The 27,500-nt window shown below is 46.1% G+C and overlaps 2 protein-coding genes across 7 annotated transcripts in view; one reads left to right on the forward strand and one right to left on the reverse strand.

Annotated features, from left to right (window-relative positions):
* Nucleotides 1-4,007, reverse strand: part of LOC106576651 (bestrophin-3) — an 11,469-nt gene extending 7,462 nt beyond the window's left edge. Inside the window, exons 1-4 of one of the 2 annotated variants that reach the window (XM_045722434.2) lie at nt 3,866-4,007; nt 3,439-3,603; nt 3,032-3,126; nt 1,154-1,387 (exon numbers count right to left, since the gene is read on the reverse strand). In XM_045722434.2, the coding sequence (XP_045578390.2) occupies nt 1,154-1,387; nt 3,032-3,126; nt 3,439-3,590 (481 nt within the window). In that variant the 5' untranslated portion in view covers nt 3,591-3,603; nt 3,866-4,007. The remainder of the gene's footprint in view (nt 1-1,153; nt 1,388-3,031; nt 3,127-3,438; nt 3,604-3,865) is intronic. The other variant, XM_045722436.2, reaches the window with a different exon arrangement.
* Nucleotides 4,008-5,568: 1,561 nt separating this feature from the next.
* LOC106595282 (rab-3A-interacting protein) overlaps nt 5,569-27,500 on the forward strand; it is a 94,069-nt gene continuing 72,137 nt past the window's right edge. For 3 of the 5 annotated variants that reach the window (XM_082964224.1, XM_082964227.1, XM_082964228.1), the window contains exon 1: nt 5,569-5,846. The gene's annotated coding sequence lies outside the window, so the exon portion shown is untranslated. The remainder of the gene's footprint in view (nt 5,847-27,500) is intronic. The other 2 variants (XM_082964226.1, XM_082964225.1) reach the window with 2 other exon arrangements.

Genomic DNA, 27,500 nt, shown 5'->3' on the forward strand with positions numbered 1-27,500 from the left:
GGAGGAGAAGGAGGAGGAGGGGGATGAAGAGGAGGAGGGGAGGAGGAGAAGGAGGAGGAAGAGGGGGAGGAAGAGGAGAAGGAAGAGGAAGATGATGAGGAGGGGGAAGAGGAGGGGGAGAAGGGGGAAGAGGAGGATGAGGGGGAGGAGGTGGAGGATGAGGAGTGGAAGGAGGAGTAGGGGGAGGAGGAGGAGGGGGGTAGGGGGAGGATGAGGCGTGGATACGGCAGTACTAGGGGAATACTAGTGGTTAGAGGAAACAAGGCTTTTAGTAGGTCTAATTCAATCACTGAATCCTAATGATTTGGCTGATCCTGGGTAGTCCAACGAAACTGAAGAAGGAAGTGAAAAGATGGTCCTAGAAGATCCAGTTACAGATCCTTGTTTAACTCTCACATGTCACGCATCCTGTTTACCAATAAAACACTTATGGAAGCGTCTCCCGAGTGGCTCAGTGGTCTAAGGTGTGTGCCACAACAGATCCTGGTTCGAGGCCAGGCTCTGTCGCAGCCGGCCGTGACCGGGAGACCCATGGGGCGGTGCACATTTGGCCCAGCGTCGTTTGGGTTAGGGGAGGGTTTGGCCCGCAGGGATGTTCTTGTCCCATTGCGGTCTAGTGACTCCTGTGGCGGGCCGGATGCAATGCACGCTGACACGGTCGCCAGGTGTACGGTGTTTCCTCTGACACATTGGTGCGGCTGGCTTCCGGGTTAAGTGAGAATTGTGTCAAGAAGCAGTGCGGCTTGGTTGGGTTATGTTTCGGAGGACACACGGCTCTCGACCTTCGCCTCTCCCAAGTCCGTACGGGAGTTGCAGCGATGAGACAAGACTGTAACTAACAATTGGAAATTGGAGAGAAAAAGGGATAAAAGTAAAAAAATGTACTGAAGGTTGAGTGAACTCTCTTGATCTGAACCTGACCTACTGAAGGTTGAGAGAACACTTGATCTGAACCAAACCTGTAAACCAAACCTGGTCAACCTTTGACCCCACCTATGTGTATTCTATTGGGGTCAGGTAAGGCCAAGCGCATGTCATTGAGGTACCTGCTTCCACTACTTGGTCCATGACGTTATGTACAGCATCTACCTGTCAAAATGAGTTTCCCCTGACCCCATCTATTTGCATTCCGTTATCCCCTTGGGGGTCGTACCTGCCTCCACCACATGCTCCATGGTGGGGAATCTCTTACAGACGGCGGTGCTGACGGAGCGGAAGATGAGCAGTGAGGTGAGGTTGACGTAGCGCATCAGCGTGCGTCTGAGGAGGCGGCCCTGCTCGTCATGGCCGTGAACACAGCTGGAGACCAGGAACATGAGGCGATCGGGCCAAGGCAGATTCACAAACTGGTTCCACCAGCGGTTGACCACCAGGGTCACATAGAAACCTGCAGGGAGGAAGAAGATGAGAATAGAAGGAGATATCGACATCATCTACACCAGGGCTCTACATCCTTCCTGTAGTTTTTAACTCCAACCCTGTTCCTGGAGAGATACCCTCCAGTAGGTTTTAACTCCAACCCTGTTCCTGGAGAGATACCCTCCTGTAGGTTTTAACTCCAACCCTGTTCCTGGAGAGATACCCTCCTGTAGGTTTTAACTCCAACCCTGTTCCTGGAGAGATACCCTCCTGTAGGTTTTAACTCCAACCCTGTTCCTGGAGAGATACCCTCCTGTAGGTTTTAACTCCAACCCTGTTCCTGGAGAGATACCCTCCTGTAGGGTTTAACTCCAACCCTGTTCCTGGAGAGATACCCTCCAGTAGGTTTTAACTCCAACCCTGTTCCTGGAGAGATATCCTCCTGTAGGGTTTAACTCCAACCCTGTTCCTGGAGAGATACCTTCCTGTAGGTTTTAACTCCAACCCTGTTCCTGGAGAGATACCCTCCTGTAGGGTTTAACTCCAACCCTGTTCCTGGAGAGATACCTTCCTGTAGGTTTTAACTCCAACCCTGTTCCTGGAGAGATACCCTCCTGTAGGGTTTAACTCCAACCCTGTTCCTAGAGTTAAAACCTCCAGGACGGTAATCTCTCCAGGAACAGGGTTGGAAATCCCTGGTCTACAGTAAGTCTAAACAGTATTTTGTCAGGTATGACTACAGTAGCAACCAAGGATGAGGTTTGGGTTGAGAAGGGCTGCTTCCGAAATGACATTTAATTTCCTACATAGTGCAGTACTCTTCAGGCTACTTTTGATCCTCAAGCTCAAAACAGAGAATTGACCCCTAGATCATTGTCTAGGGCAACTTCATCCCAGTCAATATCAATATCTTATTGACATAAAGTGAGATACGTAAATGTCATGAAAGCCACTTTGTGCCATTCACACAGAAGCACAACATTATTAAGCGACAATCTGATATGCCATGCAAAGCACTCTAGCACCCAAGCAAACCAACAAACCCAACAATATCCCACTTTCCCTGCTTTGGTCCGACTACTAATGATTTCCTTCCATTAACTCAATCACCAGTTCATTTCCCCACTGGAATCAGTGTCTGTCTGAGAGCTTCTGTTATGTAAGGAGTGAAAAATCACTATCATTAGTTTGTTGCCTGGCACTGTTGAGGATTAGTTGGGTTAATTTGGTTGGATAGTAGCAAGCAGGTCAGACAGTTAACCAGTGTGTTTGTGTGTGCGTGTGCGTGTGTGTGGTGATCGAGAAAGTATTGCACTGTTGTCATTCTGTTTTTAGGTGGCTGATACACATTTGCCCGACGACTCAAACTGAATTCTTCCGCTGCTCCTCGCTCCATTACCGCGGAGAAGAAACCAACATCTGTGGGCGTGGCGTAGCGTTTGGCTGGAGCAAAGAGTTTGGGTAGCCAGGCAAGCTACACATGGGGTTGTGGATGAGGTGAATTTCCCACTTAAATTGTAAAGCACTTTCAGCACATCTGGAAAGCACCTATACAGTATTCAGGTAGAAACAGGCATTCTCATCTCAGCACAGCGCTAGTAGCTCGTAGGGTTAATAGGCTGTGAGCTGCTATAAACTACTCAGCAAGCACGCGCTAGTTGTACTGACTTACCAAGCACAAACGTGACTGGAATCTGTTCTGCATACTTGTTACAGTGAAGAGCCAACTTTTCAAAGAAACGCTTTTCAGGGTCTGAGAGAGCAAGTCTAGATAGATAGATGTGTTAATTAATTAAGAAACATTATAGATTTGTTCGCATGCAGTTATTGATATATCACAGCGATACAAATCAATTACAGACCCATCATGCAAAGTCAAATCAAAGGCTCATATGACACCTTCATTTGTATTCACAGTTATAAACAGATTAAAATCAGATAATAGATAATGTTATAGACTATACATACACAAATAACATAACAATTATATTAGACATATTTCATATCACCGAGGACTTGTATTCGTGACAACACTATGTGTTTAAGGAGAAACCCTTAATAGCTTAATATTATTCCTACCTGTAAACGAGGCTCACCAAGGTATATAACAGTACAAAGACTATAAACTCCCGATAAAGCAGTTTATAGATGCTGCCTCTCCATCGCAGTAGAAGTCTATGGAAACCGAAGAACGTGGCGTTGGCGACTTTACTGGAATACGTCACCGTCATCTTCCTTCAATCACTGCAGAAAAACTACCTAGTCACCCAATTTACACTTAGTTGACAGACACTCCCTTGTCCTTACCGGTTGTGAATGTAGCTGACTTTAAATGATATCTAAAAGAATAGTTCTGCAGTAAACTACTCTCTCAAGGCAAGCTGTCATGCACAATAATAACCAGTCAAACCACAAAATAACCATTATTTCCATGTTACATGCCGACAGTAGATAAGAAATAACGTTATTAAAAACAATAATAAAAGTAGACATTTTCCACACATACCTTTTGTACCAAATCTAAATCACATTGCTTGTTGTTGCTTTAGGTGTAATATAGTGTATTCCTGAACCGTGAGTCAAGATTGAGCAATCATCAGGTGACCGCCCCGGCCACATTTAGCTGGTTGTCTGTCTGTGTCTGTCTGTGTCTGTCTGTCAGTCCAGTTGCCAGTGCGCTCCTGGCTATGGCTGTCTGGGCAAGATGCGCACCATGTCATGGCGGTGGAATAAGATACGCACCATGTCATGGCGGTGGAATAAGATGCGCACCATGTCATGGTGGTGGAATAAGATGCGCACTATGTCATGGCGGTGGGATAAGATGCGCACTATGTCATGGCGGTGGAATAAGATGCGCACTATGTCATGACGGTGGAATAAGATGCGCACTATGTCATGACGGTGGGATAAGATGCGCACCATGTCATGGCGGTGGAATAAGATGCGCACTATGTCATGGCGGTGGAATAAGATGCGCACTATGTCATGGCGGTGGGATAAGATGCGCAATTGTCATGGCGGTGGAATAAGATGCGCAATTGTCATGGCGGTGGAATAAGATGCGCACTATGTCATGGCGGTGGAATAAGATGCGCACCATGTCATGGCGGTGGAATAAGATGCGCACTATGTCATGGCGGTGGAATAAGATGCGCACCATGTCATGGCGGTGGAATAAAATGCGCACTATGTCATGGCGGTGGAATAAGATGCGCACTATGTCATGACGGTGGAATAAGATGCGCACTATGTCATGGCGGTGGGATAAGATGCGCACCATGTCATGGTGGTGGAATAAGATGCGCACTATGTCATGGCGGTGGGATAAGATGCGCACCATGTCATGGTGGTGGAATAAGATGCGCACTATGTCATGGCGGTGGAATAAACACATCATGTTCTGCTGATGTAGATTGAGACTATATTTATCCCTGCGTACAACATGCCTATATAGCCTACCAGCTTTAAACAAAGTAATCAATGGAAACATCTTTGGGATATAATATTTATTGGAATATTATTATTATTATATAGATATATTTGTACACATTTTTATAGAAAAAGCCTCATAAATATTTGGTTTATAGTAGTGCATATGAATGCAGGACTTCAGATGCATTGTAGAAATTGAAATGTCAAAGACTTATTATAGTTGTTTATTACTTTCTCGAATCTATCTCATCCTTTGTTGCATTATTCATACGCTATCAAATATCACTCACAACATGAGATCTGAAAACTGTATCCAACGGACGGCGCTGTTGTCCAAATTATCATGGCAAACAATAAAGCACAATCACAGAAATGCATGGAAGTTGCAGCGATGGGACAAGTCTGTAACTACCAATTGGATATCACGGAATTGGGGAGAAAAAGGGGTAAACAGTTTTAAAAATAACAAAATAAATGCATGCATTTATCTGGTAGAACATGCTCCCATCTATGATCAATAGATTAGCCTGCTAGGGCCTAATAGACGATCAATAGGCCTCTATTGGCTAATCGATAGAGATCTTACATCACATCAGAAGGAAACTCACATTTCATTGTGAACTATAGAACTATTGGCGCATGCATTGCATACAATATCATAATCAAACAGTCGGATACAGTGTTGGACTTGTACATTTAGATACAATGTCGCGATCACAGTTTTGTATTATCTATCGTCTGCTACCATGAAAGGTGAACATGAGACGTGATACCGGTTTTGCGCATGCGCCACTGTGAGGTTGTCGGTTCACTTCTCGTCGGTGCTCTGTTCCCACCCAACCAGCGGAGAAGAAAAGAGCAGGTGAGAGGATGGTCGGATGCTGCTGGCGCTACTAAACCGATGATATTCAGGAAACAGACACTTCATGCACGGCGAAACGGGAGGTTACTGGCGACAGGTAGCGAGAGCACGTCGTGACAGTTGGGTTTATGCGCGGTGGTCACTTTCCGGAGTGTTTTATTCGGCATAGACAGGAGGCGTCGAGAGAGGGGTGAGTTGACAGCTAGCATACTGTAGCTAGGCTAGCTAAAGCGCTAGCCAGCTGGCTGGCTGACTAGCCGTCTTGCTGGTTTCATCGTCTTAAACAACGATATAGTCCAAGGTCATTGTGCATAGAGTTGTATGTCTTATAACATTTTTAAATCAATGGTATTTATTGGGCATGCATTTTAAAGTGAGAAATTGGAGTCTCAGCGTAATTCCTTTACCATGGAATTGCCCACTTGCAATGCATCGGAGTATTAGCACATCAATTTGACAGCAATAGCTAGCTTTAATTCATTATCTGTTATGCATTTCATTGAACCATTTTTGGCAACAGATGACTTAGTGTTCACACTAGTTTTAACACTCCTCCACATATGCATAAATTACAATCAGTCCATGTCTGTTAAGGAGACACATTCTGAATATTCTAAGGTTTCACTGTTTCCGAACATTATATCATTCAATGCAGCTGTGGAACATGGATGGTTTGGAGCAAAAGTGTGTTTTGTTAGCCACATCTCTCACCGTCCCTCATAGGCCTACAGACGGTGGTGAGGTGGGTATGAGGAGAGGAGTTGGGAGGAGGAAGGGTTGAAAGGAGAGCTGGGAATCTCTGATACAGTAAATTGATGCCCTGCGTAGGTCAGGTCAGGCAGTGTGCTGAACGGATGTATGTTTACTGATGTTAGTTTTACAACTAAAACCAAATCAATTGAAATGTATTGGTCCCATACCCAGTGAACAGCAGTTGTAAAAGGTGCAGTGAAGTGCTTGTGTGCTCGCTCCCTCAATGTTATTATTGATTCATGTTGTGTAACAATGGAAAGAGTGGTGAAACATAACAAGTAGTAGAAGAGGTAGCCTTTACCAGTGTAAAGGCAACATTAGACTGTGTAATACAACTCTCTCTGTGTGTGTGTGTGTGTGTGTGTGCGTGTAGTCTCTGAGGTGCGTGTAGTCTCTGAGGTGCCTGTAGTCTCTGAGGTGCCTGTAGTCTCTGAGGTGCCTGTAGTCTCTGAGGTGCCTGTAGTCTCTGAGGTGCCTGTAGTCTCTGAGGTGCCTGTAGTCTCTGAGGTGCCTGTAGTCTCTGAGGTGCCTGTAGTCTCTGAGGTGCCTGTAGTCTCTGAGGTGCCTGTAGTCTCTGAGGTGCAGGAAGACAGCTAGGTTGAGCTTTTCAGCAGTCTGATGGCCTGGTGGTAGAAACTGTCTCAGTGTCTGTTGTGCTGAGACCCGATACTCCACTACCACTTGCCAGATGGTAACAGAGTGAACAGTCCGTGGTTTGGGTGACTGGGGTCCTTGAGGATCTTTCGTGCCTTCCTCAGACCCTGCCTGGTGTAGATGTCCTGGAGGGCAGGGAGCTCGCCCCCAGTGGGCCCATGCCGAATTTCTTCAGGCGCCTGAGGTTGAAGAGGTGCTTCTGCACCTTCTTCACCACGGTGGTGGTGTGATTGGACCATGTCAGGTCCTCGGTGATGTGCACGCCGGGGGAACATGAACCTTTTCACCCTCTCCACTGCAGTCCTGTCGATGCTCCTTCCCCTGTTTCCTGTAGTCCACCATCAGCTCCTTTGTTTTGCTGACGTTGAGGGAATGTGGACTCTGCGTTCCCTCATATGGTTAATTAGTATGAAATGCCAATGCCATAAATACATCCATTTGTAGATGTATTTGGTTGTCAGCTCTATGCACGGTGTTAGCCCTGCCATCACCACAACTAAAACAGAGACTATAAGGCCTATTGTTCTGAAGACCCCTCTGTTTATCTGGCTTTACGTTAGATAAACCATGTGGGAGTTACAGAGAGGGGCTCAAACAGGGCTGTAGTACAGTGGGAGTTACAGAGAGGGGCTCAAACAGGGCTGTGACACAGTGGGAGTTACAGAGAGGGGCTCAAACAGGGCTCTGGTACAGTGGGAGTTACAGAGAGGGGCTCAAACAGGGCTGTGGCACAGTGGGAGTTACAGAGAGGGGCTCAAACAGGGCTGTAGTACAGTGGGAGTTACAGAGAGGGGCTCAAACAGGGCTGTGGTACAGTGGGAGTTACAGAGAGGGGCTCAAACAGGGCTGTAGTACAGTGGGAGTTACAGAGAGGGGCTCAAACAGGGCTGTGACACAGTGGGAGTTACAGAGAGGGGCTCAAACAGGGCTGTGGTACAGTGGGAGTTACAGAGAGGGGCTCAAACAGGGCTGTGGTACAGTGGGAGTTACAGAGAGGGGCTCAAACAGGGCTGTAGTACAGTGGGAGTTACAGAGAGGGGCTCAAACAGGGCTGTGGTACAGTGGGAGTTACAGAGAGGGGTTCAAACAGGGCTGTAGTACAGTGGGAGTTACATATGTGTTGCATATAATCAATTTCACCTAATTATGACATAACATTGAAGGTTGTGCAATGTAACAGCAATATTTAGACTTAGGTTTGCCACCCGTTCGAAATACGGAATGGTTCCGTATTTCACTGAAAGAATAAACATTTTGTTTTCGAAATGATAGTTTCCAGATTCTACCATATTAATGATCAAAGGCTCATATTTCTGTGTGTTATTATGTTATAATTAAGTCTATGATTTGATATTTGATAGAGCAGTCTGACTGAGCGATGGTAGGCAGCAGCAGGCTCGTACGCATTCCTTCAAACAGCACTTTATTGTGTTTGCCAGCAGCTCTTAGCAATGCTTGAAGTACAGCGCTGTTTATGACTTCAAGGCTACTCCCGAGATTAGGCTGGTGTTAAGGGAATTTTCATTTCCAATAATGCATTTAATCTTTAACCAATTCACCTAGGTTTGTAAGACCCTGGGTTCACTAATAATTGGGCAAAGTCTCAGATTTTATAAAAAAGGTTCAACGATCTTTATTCATGAGTGCTCTAAAGTTAAACATGAGGACTCATTCCTTTTATACACACATTCCTGTCTTTAGACCACTCCCTGCTCAAACAACCAGTACTTTTCCACTAACCACAAAGAACCATAAAAGTTGTCACATTCTCCAAGGCTTTCACCTCCCCTCCCCCGTTGGGACCCTCTTGGTTTGAAACCCTCTAATGATTTTCTATTACCTACTCTACAACTTCATTCTGTTTACAATACTAACAGATCTACCCACATCCTGGTTTTATCTTCCCATGATTCTCAAACATTTCACACTATCATACAATTTCAGAGTGGAACAATTTAGTCATTATTCTAACACATACAAATGATTCTAACAGCTGGCAATACTGTAGTGCCTATTAGAACATCCAATAGTCAAAGCTATATGAAATACAAATGGTATAGAGAGAAATAGTCAACGTGTCATAATTCCTATAATAACTACAACCTAAAACTTCTTAACTGGGAATATTGAAGAACTGGAAATATTGAACCACCAGCTTTCATATGTTCTGAGCAAGGAACTTAAACATTAGCTTTTTTACATGGCACATATTGCACTTTTACTTTCTTCTCCAACACTTTGTTTTTGCATTATTTAAACCAAATTGAACATGTTTCATTATTTATTTGAGACTAAATAATGTTATTTATGTATTATATTAAGTTAAAATAAGTGTTCATTGTTCATTCAGTATTGTTGTACTTGTCATATATATATATATATATATATATATATATATATATATATATATATATATATATATATATATATATAATCGGTATCGGCCTTTTGTGGGTCTCCAATAATCGGTATCGGCGTTAAAAAATCCTAATCAGTCGACCTCTACTCTGTACGCCTATGTAGATAATCCATTAAAAATCAGCTGTTTCCAGCTACATTAGTCATTTACAACATGTCTACACTGTATTTCTGGTCAATTTGATGTTATTTTAATGGGAAACAAATTTGCTTTTCTTTCAAAAACAAGGACATTTCTAAGTGACCCCAAACTTTTGAACGGTAGTGTCTGGGAAATTTGTTTAGATTAATAATGGACCATTATCATGCACCGGTCCTGAAACGGGCAGAGGGAAAAAAATACATAATCTATGCACTTAAATAGCGAATAGAGGACGCTTTTCCCGTGGTTCATTTTCATGCCAGCCAGGTAGGCTATACTTCTGTTGCAATATAAGCAATGTGCTTAATATTAGGAAAGTTGAGAAATAAATATTGTAGGCCTAGCCTATAGAAAGCTGATGGGATCCTCCTCTTTTTATTAGAGGCCATCACTCTGTTTTCTCCCGCAATTGCATAGCCTATAGAAATGTTGAGCAACAGGAGCTCATTGGCTCTCATGAAGTGTTTGATCAGATTTTCGATTACATTTGCGTTGATGTCAGAGTGATTAGAGGGACAATAGAGTGCTGAGTACCAGGCAGTTAGCAAGTTTGGTAGGCTACTAATGACCATCAGCAGCAGCAGACCTTGGAGAAGCCTAATTACCGTGACTAAACGGTCAAGTGGAATTTCACTGCCTTCATGTGGCAGTAATATGGTCACCGCAACAGCCCTAGGCTCAACCCCCCCGAATGAGAAATGAGCCCCCTAAATACAACAAAACTCAAACTTTGGGCGTGTCTCTAAATAATGCTAAGTTAACCATTCTCCTTAAGAGTTTATTGACCCGTTGCGTCAATCTAAGTAACATAATAAAAACATTTCCATCAAAATCCATCAGTTTAAACTAGAGATCTATCTGCGGTGGAAGGTGGCTGAGCTACAGCAGTGTTGATCAGACAATGAGACAGCCCATCTGCGGTGGAAGGTGGCTGAGCTACAGCAGTGTTGATCAGACAATGCGACAGCCCATCTGCGGTGGAAGGTGGCCGAGCTACAGCAGTGTTGATCAGACAATGAGACAGCCCATCTGCGGTGGAAGGTGGCCGAGCTACAGCAGTGTTGATCAGACAATGAGACAGCCCATCTGCGGTGGAAGGTGGCTGAGCTACAGCAGTGTTGATCAGACAATGAGACAGCCCATCTGCGGTGGAAGGTGGCTGAGCTACAGCAGTGTTGATCAGACAATGAGACAGCCCATCTGCGGTGGAAGGTGGCCGAGCTACAGCAGTGTTGATCAGACAATGAGACAGCCCATCTGCGGTGGAAGGTGGCCGAGCTACAGCAGTGTTGATCAGACAATGAGACAGCCCATCTGCGGTGGAAGGTGGCCGAGCTACAGCAGTGTTGATCAGACAATGAGACAGCCCATCTGCGGTGGAAGGTGGCCGAGCTACAGCAGTGTTGATCAGACAATGAGACAGCCCATCTGCGGTGGAAGGTGGCCGAGCTACAGCAGTGTTGATCAGACAATGAGACAGCCCATCTGCGGTGGAAGGTGGCCGAGCTACAGCAGTGTTGATCAGACAATGAGACAGCCCATCTGCGGTGGAAGGTGGCCGAGCTACAGCAGTGTTGATCAGACAATGAGACAGCCCATCTGCGGTGGAAGGTGGCCGAGCTACAGCAGTGTTGATCAGACAATGAGACAGCCCATCTGCGGTGGAAGGTGGCTGAGCTACAGCAGTGTTGATCAGACAATGAGACAGCCCATCTGCGGTGGAAGGTGGCCGAGCTACAGCAGTGTTGATCAGACAATGAGACAGCCCATCTGCGGTGGAAGGTGGCCGAGCTACAGCAGTGTTTATCAGACAATGAGACATCCCGAAAATCGGTCTTCTAACGAAAACGTCTGTTCGTCCAAAAGGTTTGGCCTAAAAACAATCTGACCACTATGGATTGATTTGACTGTTGCGAACACGATGGTATTCTCCGTTTTTCTCTACGACCCCCAGAAGCCTCCACGGGACTCGTCTGAAGTCGGTACCACCGATGTGCCACCTTCTGTCTGTAGCGTCCAAACCGTTTGGGCTACTAAGGAATATTACCCCACTATGGAAAGGGGAGGCTCTCAAGAACATGATGGTGTTCTCCGTTGTGCTCTATGTCAGTATCACAGGACTCATCTGAAGGTAACAAGGTAGAGGTGGAAAAAATGAATGAAGTATGGAGGTAATTTTGTGCCCACAAAAAAAAATTGTTTAATATGTGTCCAAAAAACCCAAATATTAAAATGAACAGCCCACCTATTACAGCCCCATTCCAGGTGTCCAGACTTTCCTTTCCACACAAAGGTCCTTTTGTCACTAAGATGCATCAATTAGTTCAGGCTACAAGTGTTGACCTAATGAAAAATGGCTGGGCCTATAGACTTAGAGAGATCCTGTCCTGGCTGGGCCTATAGACATGGAGAGATCCTGTCCTGGCTGGGCCTATAGACTTAGAGAGATCCTGTCCTGGCTGGGCCTATAGACATGGAGAGATCCTGTCCTGGCTGGGTTTATAGATGTGGAGTGGTCCTGTCCTGGCTGGGCCTATAGATGTGGAGAGATCCTGTCCTGGCTGGGCCTATAGATGTGGAGAGATCCTGTCCTGGCTGGGACTATAGATGTGGAGAGATCCTGTCCTGGCTGGGACTATAGATGTGGAGAGATCCTGTCCTGGCTGGTTTTATAGACGTGGAGTGGTCCTGTCCTGGCTGGGCCTATAGATGTGGAGAGATCCTGTCCTGGCTGGGCCTATAGATGTGGAGAGGTCCTGTCCTGGCTGGGTTTATAGATGTGGAGTGGTCCTGGCTGGGACTATAGCCGTGGAGTGGTCCTGTCCTGGCTGGGACTATAGCCGTGGAGTGGTCCTGTCCTGGCTGGGACTATAGCCGTGGAGTGGTCCTGTCCTGGCTGGGACTATAGCCGTGGAGTGGTCCTGTCCTGGCTGGGACTATAGCCGTGGAGAGGTCAGAGTTGTTATACTCTCCTTCCCATGGAAGCCTACATCCACACCTTGGCGAGTGTTTTGTTGACTCACCCTTCAGTATCAGCAAGCAGCGTAGCCGGTGAGTCGGTCCCTCCCTCCAGGACTCCAGACTAACCTTTCCCCTGGTGCCACTAAGACATTCACATTGCTTTATTAAAACGTGTATTATACTACTGAGACGCTATTCTACAAATCCATTGTTTCATCTTTTCATGTTGTGATAGTAAATATTTTCATGTGCAACCTAATCCAGTGATTGTCATGCATTTTGGGTTGACAATTATGCTGTTATATTTTACTGTTAAAATAGGGCTCCAGAATTTTCAGGTTTGTTTTTGTTCTGTGTAGATGACTGCCTGCGTCTTTGTGTGCTAATATCATAGGGGATAATGGAAACTCAAAACACATTAGCTAGATTGCTAACTGTAAATATATCACCCACTGCTAGCAGCCATGTATTCATCTAACAGTAAATGTTTTTCAACATTGTTGCAGTTTTAGCCTACCGCCCAATGAGTCCAATGCAGTCACAACGGCCAATGCACATTCCATATCTCAACACCATATCAAATATCTTGGTTGTAAAATAGTTGCTATTTTAGTTGCTGAGAAATCAAAATGATACCTACAGAAAGCTGATCACATCCTTTCTTCAACTGCGACAACAAGCTAGCTGTGTTTTCCCTGGGAAAGGAGAGAGTGAGTGTATCGCTGGGCACAGCAGTAGGCCCCAGTGAAACAGCTACAGGGGCAGGCAGAGCGGTTCATTACAGGAATCATGCACTTTACTGTTTGACCAAATCATGTTTTTAGCCTCCTAAAAAATAAAACAGGCCATTTTGAGTGAGGTGACCATGTAAAATGTGTAGCTCACAGATGTGACTAATTAAAAATGTAACTTGGACGCACAACATGCAATTAAATGGTGGCAGTCTGGAGCCCTGCCTCCCTCCCTCTCTCTCTCCCCCACTTCCTCCCTCCCCCTCTACCTAGAAGTGTCCCTCCCTTCTCTCCCTCGTTTTGTGTGAGAATTTGTCAGGCTCTCGCTAATATTCACATTTGTTTTCACAGTTGAAGAAATAAAAAATAAAAAACCTGGAGACTGGAGGAGAGGAAGAGAGCCTCGTCCCCTGGTCCGTTCCTCAGACAGCCGGCGGGGCCTCGTCCCCTGGTCCGTTCCTCAGACAGCCGGCGGGGCCTCGTCCCCTGGTCCGTTCCTCAGACAGCCGGCGGGGCCTCGTCCCCTGGTCCGTTCCTCAGACAGCCGGCGGGGCCTCGTCCCCTGGTCCGTTCCTCAGACAGCCGGCGGGGCCTCGTCCCCTGGTCCGTTCCTCAGACAGCCGGCGGGGCCTCGTCCCCTGGTCCGTTCCTCAGACAGCCGGCGGGGCCTCGTCCCCTGGTCCGTTCCTCAGACAGCCGGCGGGGCCTCGTCCCCTGGTCCGTTCCTCAGACAGCCGGCGGGGCCTCGTCCCCTGGTCCGTTCCTCAGACAGCCGGCGGGGCCTCGTCCCCTGGTCCGTTCCTCAGACAGCCGGCGGGGCCTCGTCCCCTGGTCCGTTCCTCAGACAGCCGGCGGGGCCTCGTCCCCTGGTCCGTTCCTCAGACAGCCGGCGGGGCCTCGTCCCCTGGTCTGTTTGACACTCAGGGCCGACTGGCACCGTTTGGAATCTAGACGTTGAGAGATGTTGACATGAACTTAGACATATGAACAAGGAAACCACAGTGCAAATGGAGGTTACCTGTGTTTACTTTAGGATCTGTAAGAGATTGACATATTTGAATTAGTTTCGCTGATAAAATCCTGTGTCACAGTCAGACTGTGTATGAGTGTAGCTTAGGTGTTGTGTGTCAGAGATAAGCCTGTAGTTATTAAGGTCTCTGTTCTGCACTGTTGTGCTCTGTTCTGTTGTGCTCTGTTCTGACCTGTTCTGCTCTGTTCTGCTCTGCACTGTTCTGACCTGCTCTGTTGTGCTCTGTTGTGCTCTGCACTGCTCTGCACTGTTCTGACCTGCTCTGGTCTGTTCTGACCTGCTCTGCTCTGTTCTGTTCTGACCTGTTCTGCTCTGTTCTGCTCTGCACTGTTCTGACCTGCTCTGTTGTGCTCTGTTCTGCTCTGTTCTGCTCTGCACTGTTCTGACCTGCTCTGTTGTGCTCTGTTGTGCACTGCTCTGCACTGTTCTGACCTGCTCTGGTCTGTTCTGACCTGCTCTGCTCTGTTCTGTTCTGCTCTGCTCTGTTCTGACCTGTTCTGACCTTTTCTGCTCTGCTCTGTTCTGACCTGTTCTGACCTGTTCTGTTCTGCGCTGTTCTGTTCTGACCTGTTCTGACCTGTTCTGTTCTGCTCTGCTCTGTTCTGACCTGTTCTGTTCTGCTCTGCTCTGTTCTGACCTGTTCTGTTCTGCTCTGCTCTGTTCTGACCTGTTCTGTTCTGCTCTGCTCTGTTCTGACCTGTTCTGTTCTGCTCTGTTCTGTTCTGTTCTGTTCTGCTTTGCTCTGTTCTGACTTGTTCTGCTTTGCTCTGCTCTGCTCTGTTCTGTTCTGACCTGTTCTGTTCTGTTCTGACCTGCTCTGTTCCTTTCTGTTCTGACCTGCTCTGTTCTGTTCTGTTCTGACCTGTTCTGTTCTGTTCTGTTCTGACCTGTTCTGTTCTGTTCTGACCTGCTCTGTTCCTTTCTGTTCTGACCTGCTCTGTTCTTTTCTGTTCTGTTCTGACCTGTTCTGCACTGCTCTGTTCTGATCTGCTCTGTTCTGCTCTGCTCTGTTCTTTTCTGTTGTGACCTGCTCTGTTCTGATCTGCTCTGTTCTGTTCTGCTCTGTTCTTTTCTGTTCTGACCTGCTCTGTTCTTTTCTGTTCTGTTCTGACCTGTTCTGTTCTGACCTGTTCTGTTCTGACCTGTTCTGTTCTGATCTGCTCTGTTCTTTTCTGTTGTGACCTGCTCTGTTCTGTTCTGTTCTGCTCTGTTCTGCTCTGCTCTGTTCTTTTCTGTTGTGACCTGCTCTGTTCTTTTCTGTTGTGACCTGCTCTGCTCTGTTCTGTTCTGTTCTGCTCTGTTCTGTACTGTTCTGACCTTCTCTGTTCTGTTGTCTCAGTGTGATGTCTCAGGACATTTAGGACTAATCATTGTGTTCTTATCTCTCACACACTCACAGCCACTATGTATAGACAATTAGCCACACCGACTCACAGCCACTATGTATAGACTATTAGCCAGACCGACTCACAGCCACTATGTATAGACAATTAGCCACACCGACTCACAGCCACTATGTATAGACTATTAGCCAGACCGACTCACAGCCACTATGTATAGACAATTAGCCAGACCGACTCACAGCCACTATGTATAGACTATTAGCCAGACCGACTCACAGCCACTATGTATAGACAATTAGCCAGACCGACTCACAGCCACTATGTATAGACTATTAGCCAGACCGACTCACAGCCACTATGTATAGACAATTAGCCAGACCGACTCACAGCCACTATGTATAGACAATTAGCCAGACCGACTCACAGCCACTATGTATAGACAATTAGCCACACCGACTCACAGCCACTATGTATAGACTATTAGCCAGACCGACTCACAGCCACTATGTATAGACTATTAGCCAGACCGACTCACAGCCACTATGTATAGACAATTAGCCAGACCGACTCACAGCCACTATGTATAGACAATTAGCCAGACCGACTCACAGCCACTATGTATAGACAATTAGCCAGACCGACTCACAGCCACTATGTATAGACTATTAGCCAGACCGACTCACAGCCACTATGTATAGACTATTAGCCAGACCGACTCACAGCCACTATGTATAGACTATTAGCCAGACCGACTCACAGCCACTATGTATAGACTATTAGCCAGACCGACTCACAGCCACTATGTATAGACTATTAGCCAGACCGACTCACAGCCACTATGTATAGACTATTAGCCAGACCGACTCACAGCCACTATGTATAGACTATTAGCCAGACCGACTCACAGCCACTATGTATAGACTATTAGCCAGACCGACTCACAGCCACTATGTATAGACTATTAGCCAGACCGACTCACAGCCACTATGTATAGACTATTAGCCAGACCGACTCACAGCCACTATGTATAGACAATTAGCCACACCGACTCACAGCCACTATGTATAGACTATTAGCCACACCGACTCACAGCCACTATGTATAGACTATTAGCCACACCGACTCACAGCCACTATGTATAGACTATTAGCCACACCGACTCACAGCCACTATGTATAGACTATTAGCCACACCGACTCACAGCCACTATGTATAGACTATTAGCCACACCGACTCCTCCTCCATGCTTCACGGTGGGAACCACAGACGCGGAGATCATCCGTTCACCTACTCTGAGTGTGCAAAGCTGTCAAGGCAAAGGGTGGCTATTTTGAAGAATCTCAAATACAAAATATATTTTGATTTGTTTAACACTTTTTTTTGGTTACTACATGATTCCATATGTGTTATTTCATAGTTTTGATGTTTTTACTATTATTCTACAATGCAGAAAATAGTACAAATAAAGAAAAACCCTTGAATGAGTAGGTGTGTCCAAACTTTTGACTGGTACTGTATATGAGGGTGATAACTGTAGCTTCCTTCTCAATAGACCAATAGGATGAGGGTGATGACTGTAGCTTCCTTCTCAGTAGACCTATAGGATGAGGGTGATAACTGTAGGTACCTTCATTATCAACAGAAGGTTGAGTCTAGTACTTATTGTAGTAATTATCAATATGTACTAGACTCAACCTTCTGTTGATAATGATGAATACTACAATATGTACTAGACTCAACCTTCTGTTGATAATGATGTGATTACTACAATATGTACTAGACTCAACCTTCTGTTGATAATGATGTGATTACTACAATATGTACTAGACTCAACCTTCTGTTGATAATGATGTGATTACTACAATATGTACTAGACTCAACCTTCTGTTGATAATGATGTGATTACTACAATATGTACTAGACTCAACCTTCTGTTGATAATGATGACTACTACATTATCTGTACTAATGACTGACTAGTCCTGGTAGAATCTGTTGATAATGATGACTACTACATTATCTGTACTAATGACTGACTAGTCCTGGTAGAATCTGTTGATAATGATGAATACTACATTATCTGTAATAATGACTGACTAGTCCTGGTAGAATCTGTTGATAATGATGAATACTACATTATCTGTAATAATGACTGACTAGTCCTGGTAGAATGTGCATTCTGAAGTTTGTAGAAGAACGGCTTCACTGCCTTTCAGTGCCTTCTCTTCAAGGTTGACCCCAGATATTCTGTGTTGCCATGGATAGGGAGAGAGTATTCCCATAGTGTAAAGGTTTGCCAAGGTGTCAGACTGCCAACTCATATAGCCGGTAAGCTAAGGACATCCACAGACAATAGACCGAGTAGTAGCAGTAACAGTAGAGAAAATACAGACGGATGTCAGCCATCGTTTTAGGTCAGAGTTGGGCTGCTATGGGGGGGGGGGGTGGTTCTGGTGCCTTTCCCCCCCAACAGTAGGCCCATTCTGGGGGGGAGGGGGCTCTGGTGCCTTTCCCCCCCAACAGTAGGCCCATTCTGGGGAGGGGGGGGTGGTTCTGGTTCCTTTCCCCCCCCCCCAACAGTAGGCCCATTCTGGGGGGGGGGGCTCTGGTGCCTTTCCCCCCCAACAGTAGGCCCATTCGGGGGAGTGGTTCTGGTGCCTTTCCCCCCCAACAGTAGGCCCATTCTGGGGAGGGGGGGTGGTTCTGGTGCCTTTCCCCCCCAACAGTAGGCCCATTCTGGGGAGGGGAGGTGGTTCTGGTGCCTTTCCCCCCCCAACAGTAGGCCCATTCTGGGGAGGGGGGGGTGGTTCTGGTGCCTTTCCCCCCCAACAGTAGGCCCATTCTGGGGGGGAGGGGGCTCTGGTGCCTTTCCCCCCCAACAGTAGGCCCATTCTGGGGAGGGGGGGGTGGTTCTGGTTCCTTTCCCCCCCCCCCCAACAGTAGGCCCATTCTGGGGGGGGGGGCTCTGGTGCCTTTCCCCCCCAACAGTAGGCCCATTCTGGGGAGGGGGAGTGGTTCTGGTGCCTTTCCCCCCCAACAGTAGGCCCATTCTGGGGAGGGGGGGTGGTTCTGGTGCCTTTCCCCCCCAACAGTAGGCCCATTCTGGGGAGGGGAGGTGGTTCTGGTGCCTTTCCCCCCCCAACAGTAGGCCCATTCTGGGGAAGGGGGGGTGGTTCTGGTGCCTTTCCCCCCCAACAGTAGGCCCATTCTGGGGAGGGGGGGGTGGTTCTGGTGCCTTTCCCCCCCAACAGTAGGCCCATTCTGGGGGGTATCACCATCCCTGCAGCACCTGAGCAGTGTAAGTGGATCCGACCCAGATCCTACCCAGAGTCTGCTGTCTGTCCAAGGCTAGATAGAAGGGTGTAGGGTTACTGTGGTTCCCTAGGGAACGGAGAGGACAGACTACAGTCTACTGAGTGGCTGTAGTGGAGGGGCTTTAGTCAGCCAGGGTCTGTGTCCCAAATGGCACCCTATTCCCTATATACTGCACTACTTTTGACCAGGGCCCATAGGCCTCAGCTGACACTAGGGAATAGGGTAGCATTTAGGAGGCAGACAGTTAGCCTTCTGTCAGTGTAAATGTTCTGGACGTTGTGGATAGAAATATCATGAATAGATCAGAATATGACATGATTGCTTACTCAACGTGTCATAGAGGGATATCTGTTCAGCCAGTGTAATATCTATCTATCTGTTCAGCCAGTGTATTCTACAGCTTAATGTTTTGTCTTACAAAACGGGGTCCTAGATGTACTGTAGGTCTAGGCTGCATGCATCTCTGACCTTACTGCTGCTACGGAACCAGCTGGGGCTGGACTGACCTATAGTCTGACCTGTAGTCCTGTCTTCAGGGCTGGACTGACCTATAGTCTGACCTGTAGTCCTGTCTTCAGGGCTGGACTGACCTATAGTCTGACCTGTAGTCCTGTCTTCAGGGCTGGACTGACCTGTAGTCTGACCTGTAGTCCTGTCTTCAGGGCTGGACTGACCTGTAGTCTGACCTGTAGTCCTGTCTTCAGGGCTGGACTGACCTATAGTCTGACCTGTAGTCCTGTCTTCAGGGCTGGACTAACCTATAGACTGACCTGTAGTCCTGTCTTCAGGGCTGGACTGACCTGTAGTCCTGTCTTCAGGCCTGGACTGACCTGGAGTCCTGTCTTCAGGGCTGGACTGACCTGGAGTCCTGTCTTCAGGGCTGGACTGACCTGTAGTCCTGCCTTCAGGGCTGGACTGACCTGTAGTCCTGCCTTCAGGGCTGGACTGACCTGTAGTCCTGCCTTCAGGGCTGGACTGACCTGTAGTCTGACCTGTAGTCCTGTCTTCAGGGCTGGTCTGACCTGTAGTCCTGTCTTCAGGGCTGGACTGACCTGTAGTCTGACCTGTAGTCCTGTCTTCAGGGCTGGTCTGACCTGTAGTCCTGTCTTCAGGGCTGGACTGACCTATAGACTGACCTGTAGTCCTGTCTTCAGGGCTGGACTGACCTGTAGTCCTGTCTTCAGGGCTGGACTGACCTGTAGTCTGACCTGTAGTCCTGTCTTCAGGGCTGGACTGACCTGTAGTCTGACCTGTAGTCCTGTCTTCAGGGCTGGACTGACCTGTAGTCCTGTCTTCAGGGCTGGACTGACCTGTAGTCCTGTCAGTGGGTCGGTTGGTTTGTGCTGTCTAGGACCTGCTAGGATTGTCAAACGGCAGAATATCACACTGTCTGGTTGGCTTGTGCTGTCCCAGACCTGCTAGGATCGTCACATGACAGAACATCTCACAGTCTGGTTGGCTTGTGCTGTCCCAGACCTGCTAGGATCGTCACATGACAGAACATCTCACAGTCTGGTTGGCTTGTGCTGTCCCAGACCTGCTAGGATCGTCACATGACAGAACATCTCACAGTCTGGTTGGCTTGTGCTGTCCCAGACCTGCTAGGATCGTCACATGACAGAACATCTCACAGTCTGGTTGGCTTGTGCTGTCCCAGACCTGCTAGGATTGTTGTTAAACAGTCACAGAAGAATGTGAGACCATTTCTGATTGTCTGAAACGGTCATAAACTGTTTCCGTCTGGCTGATAGCTAAATCCTTGGTGTTTCATTGATGACTGCATAGTTTGGTTTAGAGCAAGAAAGGAATTTCACTCTACTTGTGCACGTGACATTGAGAGTTGTATTGTTGGCTGCCATTAAGATGGCGCTAGTGTAAAAAACATGTTCGTTGGCAATTTCATAGTCATGACCGTCGATAAAGGGTTTGGCTTCTGAGGCCGCTTGGAAATTCATCTTAATCACTGAAGCTTTATTAAAAGATCAAGTTTGAGAGGAGCAGAACAGTGACATTCCCTGTGTATCTATGTGTTGTAGGCAAGTCTACATTATTTTAGCACTGCAGCTCCTGTTTAGGACGTGTGTAAAACCCCCTCCATGATGTAGACTACACGTGTCATTGCCCATCATGAAACGACAGATGAACATCTTGGTGAATACTGGTGAGCCTCGTATTTAGAAGTTATTTTCCTGTAACAACAAATAGACAAACTAGAGATGTAAACAGTTTTCAGTTTCATATGTTCCAAACCCTAGCCCTTCATCTTCTACCCTGAGCCTAGGCCTACCCTAACGAAGGCTGGTTCAACCCTAGCCCTTCGTCTGCTACCCTGACCCTAGGCCTACTATAACGAAGGCTGCTTCAACCCTAGCCCTACGTCTGCTACCCTGACCCTAGGCCTACCCTAACGAAGGCTGCTTCAACCCTAGCCCTACGTCTGCTACCCTGACCCTAGGCCTACTATAACGAAGGCTGCTTCAACCCTAGCCCTACGTCTGCTACCCTGACCCTAGGCCTACCCTAACGAAGGCTGCTTCAACCCTAGCCCTACGTCTGCTACCCTGACCCTAGGCCTACCCTAACAAAGGCTGGTTCAACAAAAAATGCTATAATTTCAATATTTCAAACATACGACTATTTTGCACCATTCGAAAGATAAGACTCTCGTTAATCTAACCACATTGTCCGATTTCAAAAAGGCTTTACAGTGAAAGCAAAACATTAGATTATGTTAGGAGAGTACATAGACACAAATAACCACACAGCCATTTTTCAAGCAAGCATATATGTCACAAAAACCCAAAACACAGCTAAATGCAGCACTAACCTTTGACGATCTTCATCAGATGACACTCCTAGGACATTATGTTACACAATACATGCATGTTTTGTTCAATCAAGTTCATATTTATATAAAAAAACAGCTTTTTACATTGGCGTGTGATGTTCAGAAATTGTATTCCCACCGAAAACGTCCTGTGAATTTACTAAATTACTCATGATAAACGTTCACAAAAAACAACAATTATTTTAAGAATTCTAGATACAGAGCTCCTTTATGCAATCGCTATGTCAGATTTTAAAATAGCTTTTCGGCAAAAGCACATTTTGCAATATTCTGAGTACATAGCTCAGCCATTACGGCTAGCTAATTTGACACCCGCCAAGTTCGGGGCTCACTAAACTCAGAATTGGTATTAGAAAAATTGGATTACCTTTGCTGTTCTTCGTCAGAATGCACTCCCAGGACTGCTACTTCCACAACAAATGTTGTTTTTGTTCCAAATAATCCATAGTTATGTGCAAATATCTCAGTTTTGTTTGTGCGTTCAGGTCACTATCCAAAGGGTAACGCGCGAGCGCATTTTGAGACAAAAAAAATCAAAATGTTCCATTAACGGACTTAGAAGCATGTCAAACGCTGTTTAAAATCCATTTTTATGCCATTTTTCTTGTAAAATAGTCATAATATTCCAACCGGACAATGCTGTATTAATTCAAAAAGGAAGAGAAAAAATGGTGAGGTCTCGTGAACGCGTATTTCCAATCTCTTAGTCACCAGGCAATCCATTGACAAACTGTGCTCCTGTACTCAGCCCAGAGACAGGAGACGCCTCAATCCGCTTTCTGAACGCTTTAGAGAGCCAATGGAAGCCTTAGAAAGTGCTACATAACCCCACGGGCACTGTAGTTTCGATAGAGAAGCAAAGGGAGAACTACAAATTCGCAGACAGGCCACTTCCTGCTTGGAATTTTCTCAGGTTTTTGTCTGCCATATGAGTTCTGTTATACTCACAGACACCATTCAAACAGTTTTAGAAACTTTAGTGTTTTCTATCCAAATCTACTAATAATATGCATATTCTCGTTTCTGGGAAAGAGTAGTAACCAGTTTAAATCGGGTACGTTTTTTTATCCGGCTGTGAAAATACTGCCCCCTAGCCCAGACAGGTTAACAGAATGTGACTGGCAGAACGGGTGTTGTTTGTGGAGGATGAGGGCTGCAGTAGATATCTCAGATAGGGGGGAATGAGGCCTAATGTAACCTGTGTGAAATGGCTAGCTAGTTAGTGGGGTGTAGCCTACCATGTCTGTGTAACCGCTGTGAAATGGCTGGCTAGTTAGTGGGGTGTTGCCTACCATGTCGGTGTAACCGATGTGAAATGGCTAGCTAGTTAGTGGGGTGCGCGTTAATAGCTTTTCAATCGGTGACGTCACTCGCTCTGAGACCTTGAAGTAATTGTTCCCCTTGCTCTGCAAGGGCTGCGGCTTTTGTGGAGTGATGGGTAACAATGCTTTGTGGGAGGCAGTTGTTGATGTGTGCAGAGGGTCCCTGGTTCGAGCCCAGGTAGGGACGAGGAGAGGGATGGAAGTTATACTGTTACACTAAGAGGAGTTTATAAATGAGCATCAACCAGTTGGTCTTGCGACGGGTATACAGAGATGACCATTTTAAAGAGCATAGAGTGCAGTGATGTGTCCTATAAGGAGCATTGGTGGCAAATCTGATGGCTGAATGGTAAAGAACATCTAGCTGCTCGAGAGCACCGTTACCTGCTGATCTATAAATTACATCTCCGTAGTCTAGCATGGGTAGGGTGGTCATCTGAATCAGGGTTAGTTTGGGAGCTGGGATGAAAGAGGAGCGATTACGATAGAGGAAACCAAGCCTAGATTTAACTTTAGCCTGTAGCTTTGATATGTGCTGAGAGAAGGGCAGTGTACCGTCCAGCCATACTCCCAAGTACTTGTATGAGGTGACTACTTCAAGCTCTAAACCCTCAGAGGCAGTAATCACACCTGTGGGGAGAGGGACATTCTTCTTACCAAACCAAATGACCTTTGTTTTGGAGGTGTTCAAAACGAGGTTAAGGGTAGAGAAAGCTTGTTGAACACTAAGAAAGCTTTGTTGTAGAGCGTTTAATACAAAATTCGGGGAGTGGCCAGCTGAGTATAAGACTGTATCATCTGCAAATAAATGGATAAGAGAGCGTCCTACTGCCTGAGCTATGTTGTTGGTGCAAATTGAGAAGAGCGTGGGGCTAAGGATTGAGCCTTGGGGTACTCCCATGTGACAGGCACTGGCTGAGACAGCAGATGTTCTGACTTTATACACTGCACTCTTTGAGAGAGGTAATTAGCAAACCAGGCCAAAGACCCTTCAGAGATACCAATACTCCTTAGCCGCCACACAAGAATGGAATGGTAAACGAAGGCTGGTTCAACCCGAACCCTACGTTTGCTACCCTGACCCTAGGCCTACTATAACGAAGGCTGGTTAAAAATAGAGCCCTAAAACGTAACTCTCTGTCCTCTCTCTGTCCTCTCTCTGTCCGCTCGCTCGCTGTCATCTCTCTGTCCTCTCTCTGTCCGCTCTCTGTCCGCTCGCTCGCTGTCCTCTCTCTGTCCTCTTGCTCTCTGTCCTCTTGCTCTCTGTCCTCTTGCTCTCTGTCCTCTTGCTCTCTGTCCTCTTGCTCTCTGTCCTCTTGCTCTCTGTCCTCTTGCTCTCTGTCCTCTTGCTCTCTGTCCTCTTGCTCTCCCTCTCTGTCCTCTCCCATTTTCACATGACAGGTGGCTGTGGCTCTGCTTGACACAGTGGGGGAGGAGAAATCTGTCAGGCTATACTTTGGGTTGGTTCCCCTTCACTTATAAAATCTGCGATACAGAGAACGAGGACAGAATCCTTCTGGTAGATGGATAGGCTTTCCCTAAAAACCTTCTGGTAGATGGATAGGCTTTCCCTAAAAACCTTCTGGTAGATGGATAGGCTTTCCCTAAAAACCTTCTGGTAGATGGATAGGCTTTCCCTAAAAACCTTCTGGTAGATGGATAGGCTTTCCCTAAAAACCTTATGGTAGATGGATAGGCTTTCCCTAAAAACCTTCTGGTAGATGGATTGGCTTTCCCTAAAAACCTTCTGGTAGATGGATAGGCTTTCCCTAAAAACCTTCTGGTAGATGGATAGGCTTTCCCTAAAAACCTTCTGGTAGATGGATAGGCTTTCCCTAAAAACCTTCTGGTAGATGGATAGGCTTTCCCTAAAAACCTTCTGGTAGATGGATAGGCTTTCCCTAAAAACCTTCTGGTAGATGGATAGGCTTTCCCTAAAAACCTTCTGGTAGATGGATAGGCTTTCCCTAAAAACCTTCTGGTAGATGGATAGGCTTTCCCTAAAAACCTTCTGGTAGATGGATTGGCTTTCCCTAAAAACCTTCTGGTAGATGGTGTCATGACGTTGGCCTCTTTTGGTACAGGGAGGACAGTTGACCCCCTCCCTGTTGCACCACCACCCAACCTACCCCCCCCCCCCCCCCCCCCAATCGACCCTGTGTGTAAAGGGTCGTAAAAACTCTAAAATTCCAGGAGAGTCTCTGGCCACATGGCCCATAGAGAGACAAAGGAAATTCTTCCAACTCATAGAATTGGAGAGCCAAGCGACATTTTGTGTTCTGGAGAAGGTATGGAAGATTGGTGAAGAATCCAGCTACGAACTGATCCGCTTGGTACAATTTTGTGATACTCAGAAGAGACAATATAGCCATATTACCATAAAACTGTTTATATAATAGACTCAGCTTAAGACTTGCATCATATGGGTGTATGGAATGTATTAATAAGGATAAAGCTTTTGTAAGACATTGAGATGCTATTGTACTGATGTAATGTGATAGATTTGGTTACAGAAATACAATTCTAACTCAGTCATAGGCACGCCCCCAGGGACACATACAGGACCAGGCGTCATTTGACAAGCTGTTCGATGGGCACTATAAAACACCCCCGGATTTACATTTCTGAAGACCAGGCCTACACTCCGTTGGCTAATAGGTTTTACCTTCCAATTCCTCTACTGAAAGTGAACCATACCACGTGGTTCACTTTTAGACTATCGATACTGACAGAATAAGAACAAGTCTTTGATATTAATTATTAGTCTGCAGCTAAGTAAATTATATCATTGAACGCGAAGACCAACGAAACAACCATTCGATGACGACATTAATGAATGTCGCTCTGAAAGATCCATTCTAACCGAGAGAGAGAGAGAACGCGGACAAAACTTCCCAACAGAACCGAACTCTCCAACAAAGAACGACGACACACTGAGCGTAAATATATATTGATTGCAATTGTTCCCGAATGAGTGAGCCTTCAATTGTTAATATTAATGAACTCTGTGTAACTTCTGAGCCTGACCGTTTATGATCCATTGTTCAACAGGCCGACCTGTCTGTTTAGCCCACAAGGGCACATTCCGATACCAATCCTTTGTGACGATAATTACTGTTTGTATGTTTTTCTGTTAATTACTTAGTGTAGTAAATAAATGATTTTAAGACAATTGATGTATGGATGATTTTAGTAAAGACTGGGTTCGTGCAGATACAACAATTTACGACGTTTGGGATGAGACTGGACTAGAGGTAAATACACCATTGAAACTAGAAGATAATCGGCCTATACTGTAATAGAATATAATATTATAGTACAGGAAAGTTATATTAGGAAAATTATAGCTTTGTAATCTGAATATTCTCCTTGGTGCCCCGATCTCCTAGTTAATTACAATTAAACGATTAATCAGTTTAATCGCGTGATAATAATTACAGGGAGCTAATTGATAAACATATCTTCCGTTTAATGGTACCCCCAAAGACACGACAATGGATAGGCTTTCCCTAAAAACCTTCTGGTAGATGGATAGGCTTTCCCTAAAAACCTTCTGGTAGATGGATTGGCTTTCCCTAAAAACCTTCTGGTAGATGGATAGGCTTTCCCTAAAAACCTTCTGGTAGATGGATAGGCTTTCCCTAAAAACCTTCTGGTAGATGGATAGGCTTTCCCTAAAAACCTTCTGGTAGATGGATTGGCTTTCCCTAAAAACCTTCTGGTAGATGGATAGGCTTTCCCTAAAAACCTTCTGGTAGATGGATAGGCTTTCCCTAAAAACCTTCTGGTAGATGGATTGGCTTTCCCTAAAAACCTTCTGGTAGATGGATAGGCTTTCCCTAAAAACCTTCTGGTAGATGGATAGGCTTTCCCTAAAAACCTTCTGGTAGATGGATAGGCTTTCCCTAAAAACCTTCTGGTAGATGGATAGGCTTTCCCTAAAAACCTTCTGGTAGATGGATAGGCTTTCCCTAAAAACCTTCTGGTAGATGGATAGGCTTTCCCTAAAAACCTTCTGGTAGATGGATAGGCTTTCCCTAAAAACCTTCTGGTAGATGGATTGGCTTTCCCTAAAAACCTTCTGGTAAGATGGATAGGCTTTCCCTAAAAACCTTCTGGTAGATGGATAGGCTTTCCCTAAAAACCTTCTGGTAGATGGATTGGCTTTCCCTAAAAACCTTCTGGTAGATGGATAGGCTTTCCCTAAAAACCTTCTGGTAGATGGATAGGCTTTCCCTAAAAACCTTCTGGTAGATGGATTGGCTTTCCCTAAAAACCTTCTGGTAGATGGATAGGCTTTCCCTAAAAACCTTCTGGTAGATGGATTG

Source organism: Salmo salar, chromosome 17 (assembly GCF_965601325.2).
Source record: "Salmo salar chromosome 17, fSalSal1, whole genome shotgun sequence".
NCBI lineage: Eukaryota > Metazoa > Chordata > Actinopteri > Salmoniformes > Salmonidae > Salmo > Salmo salar.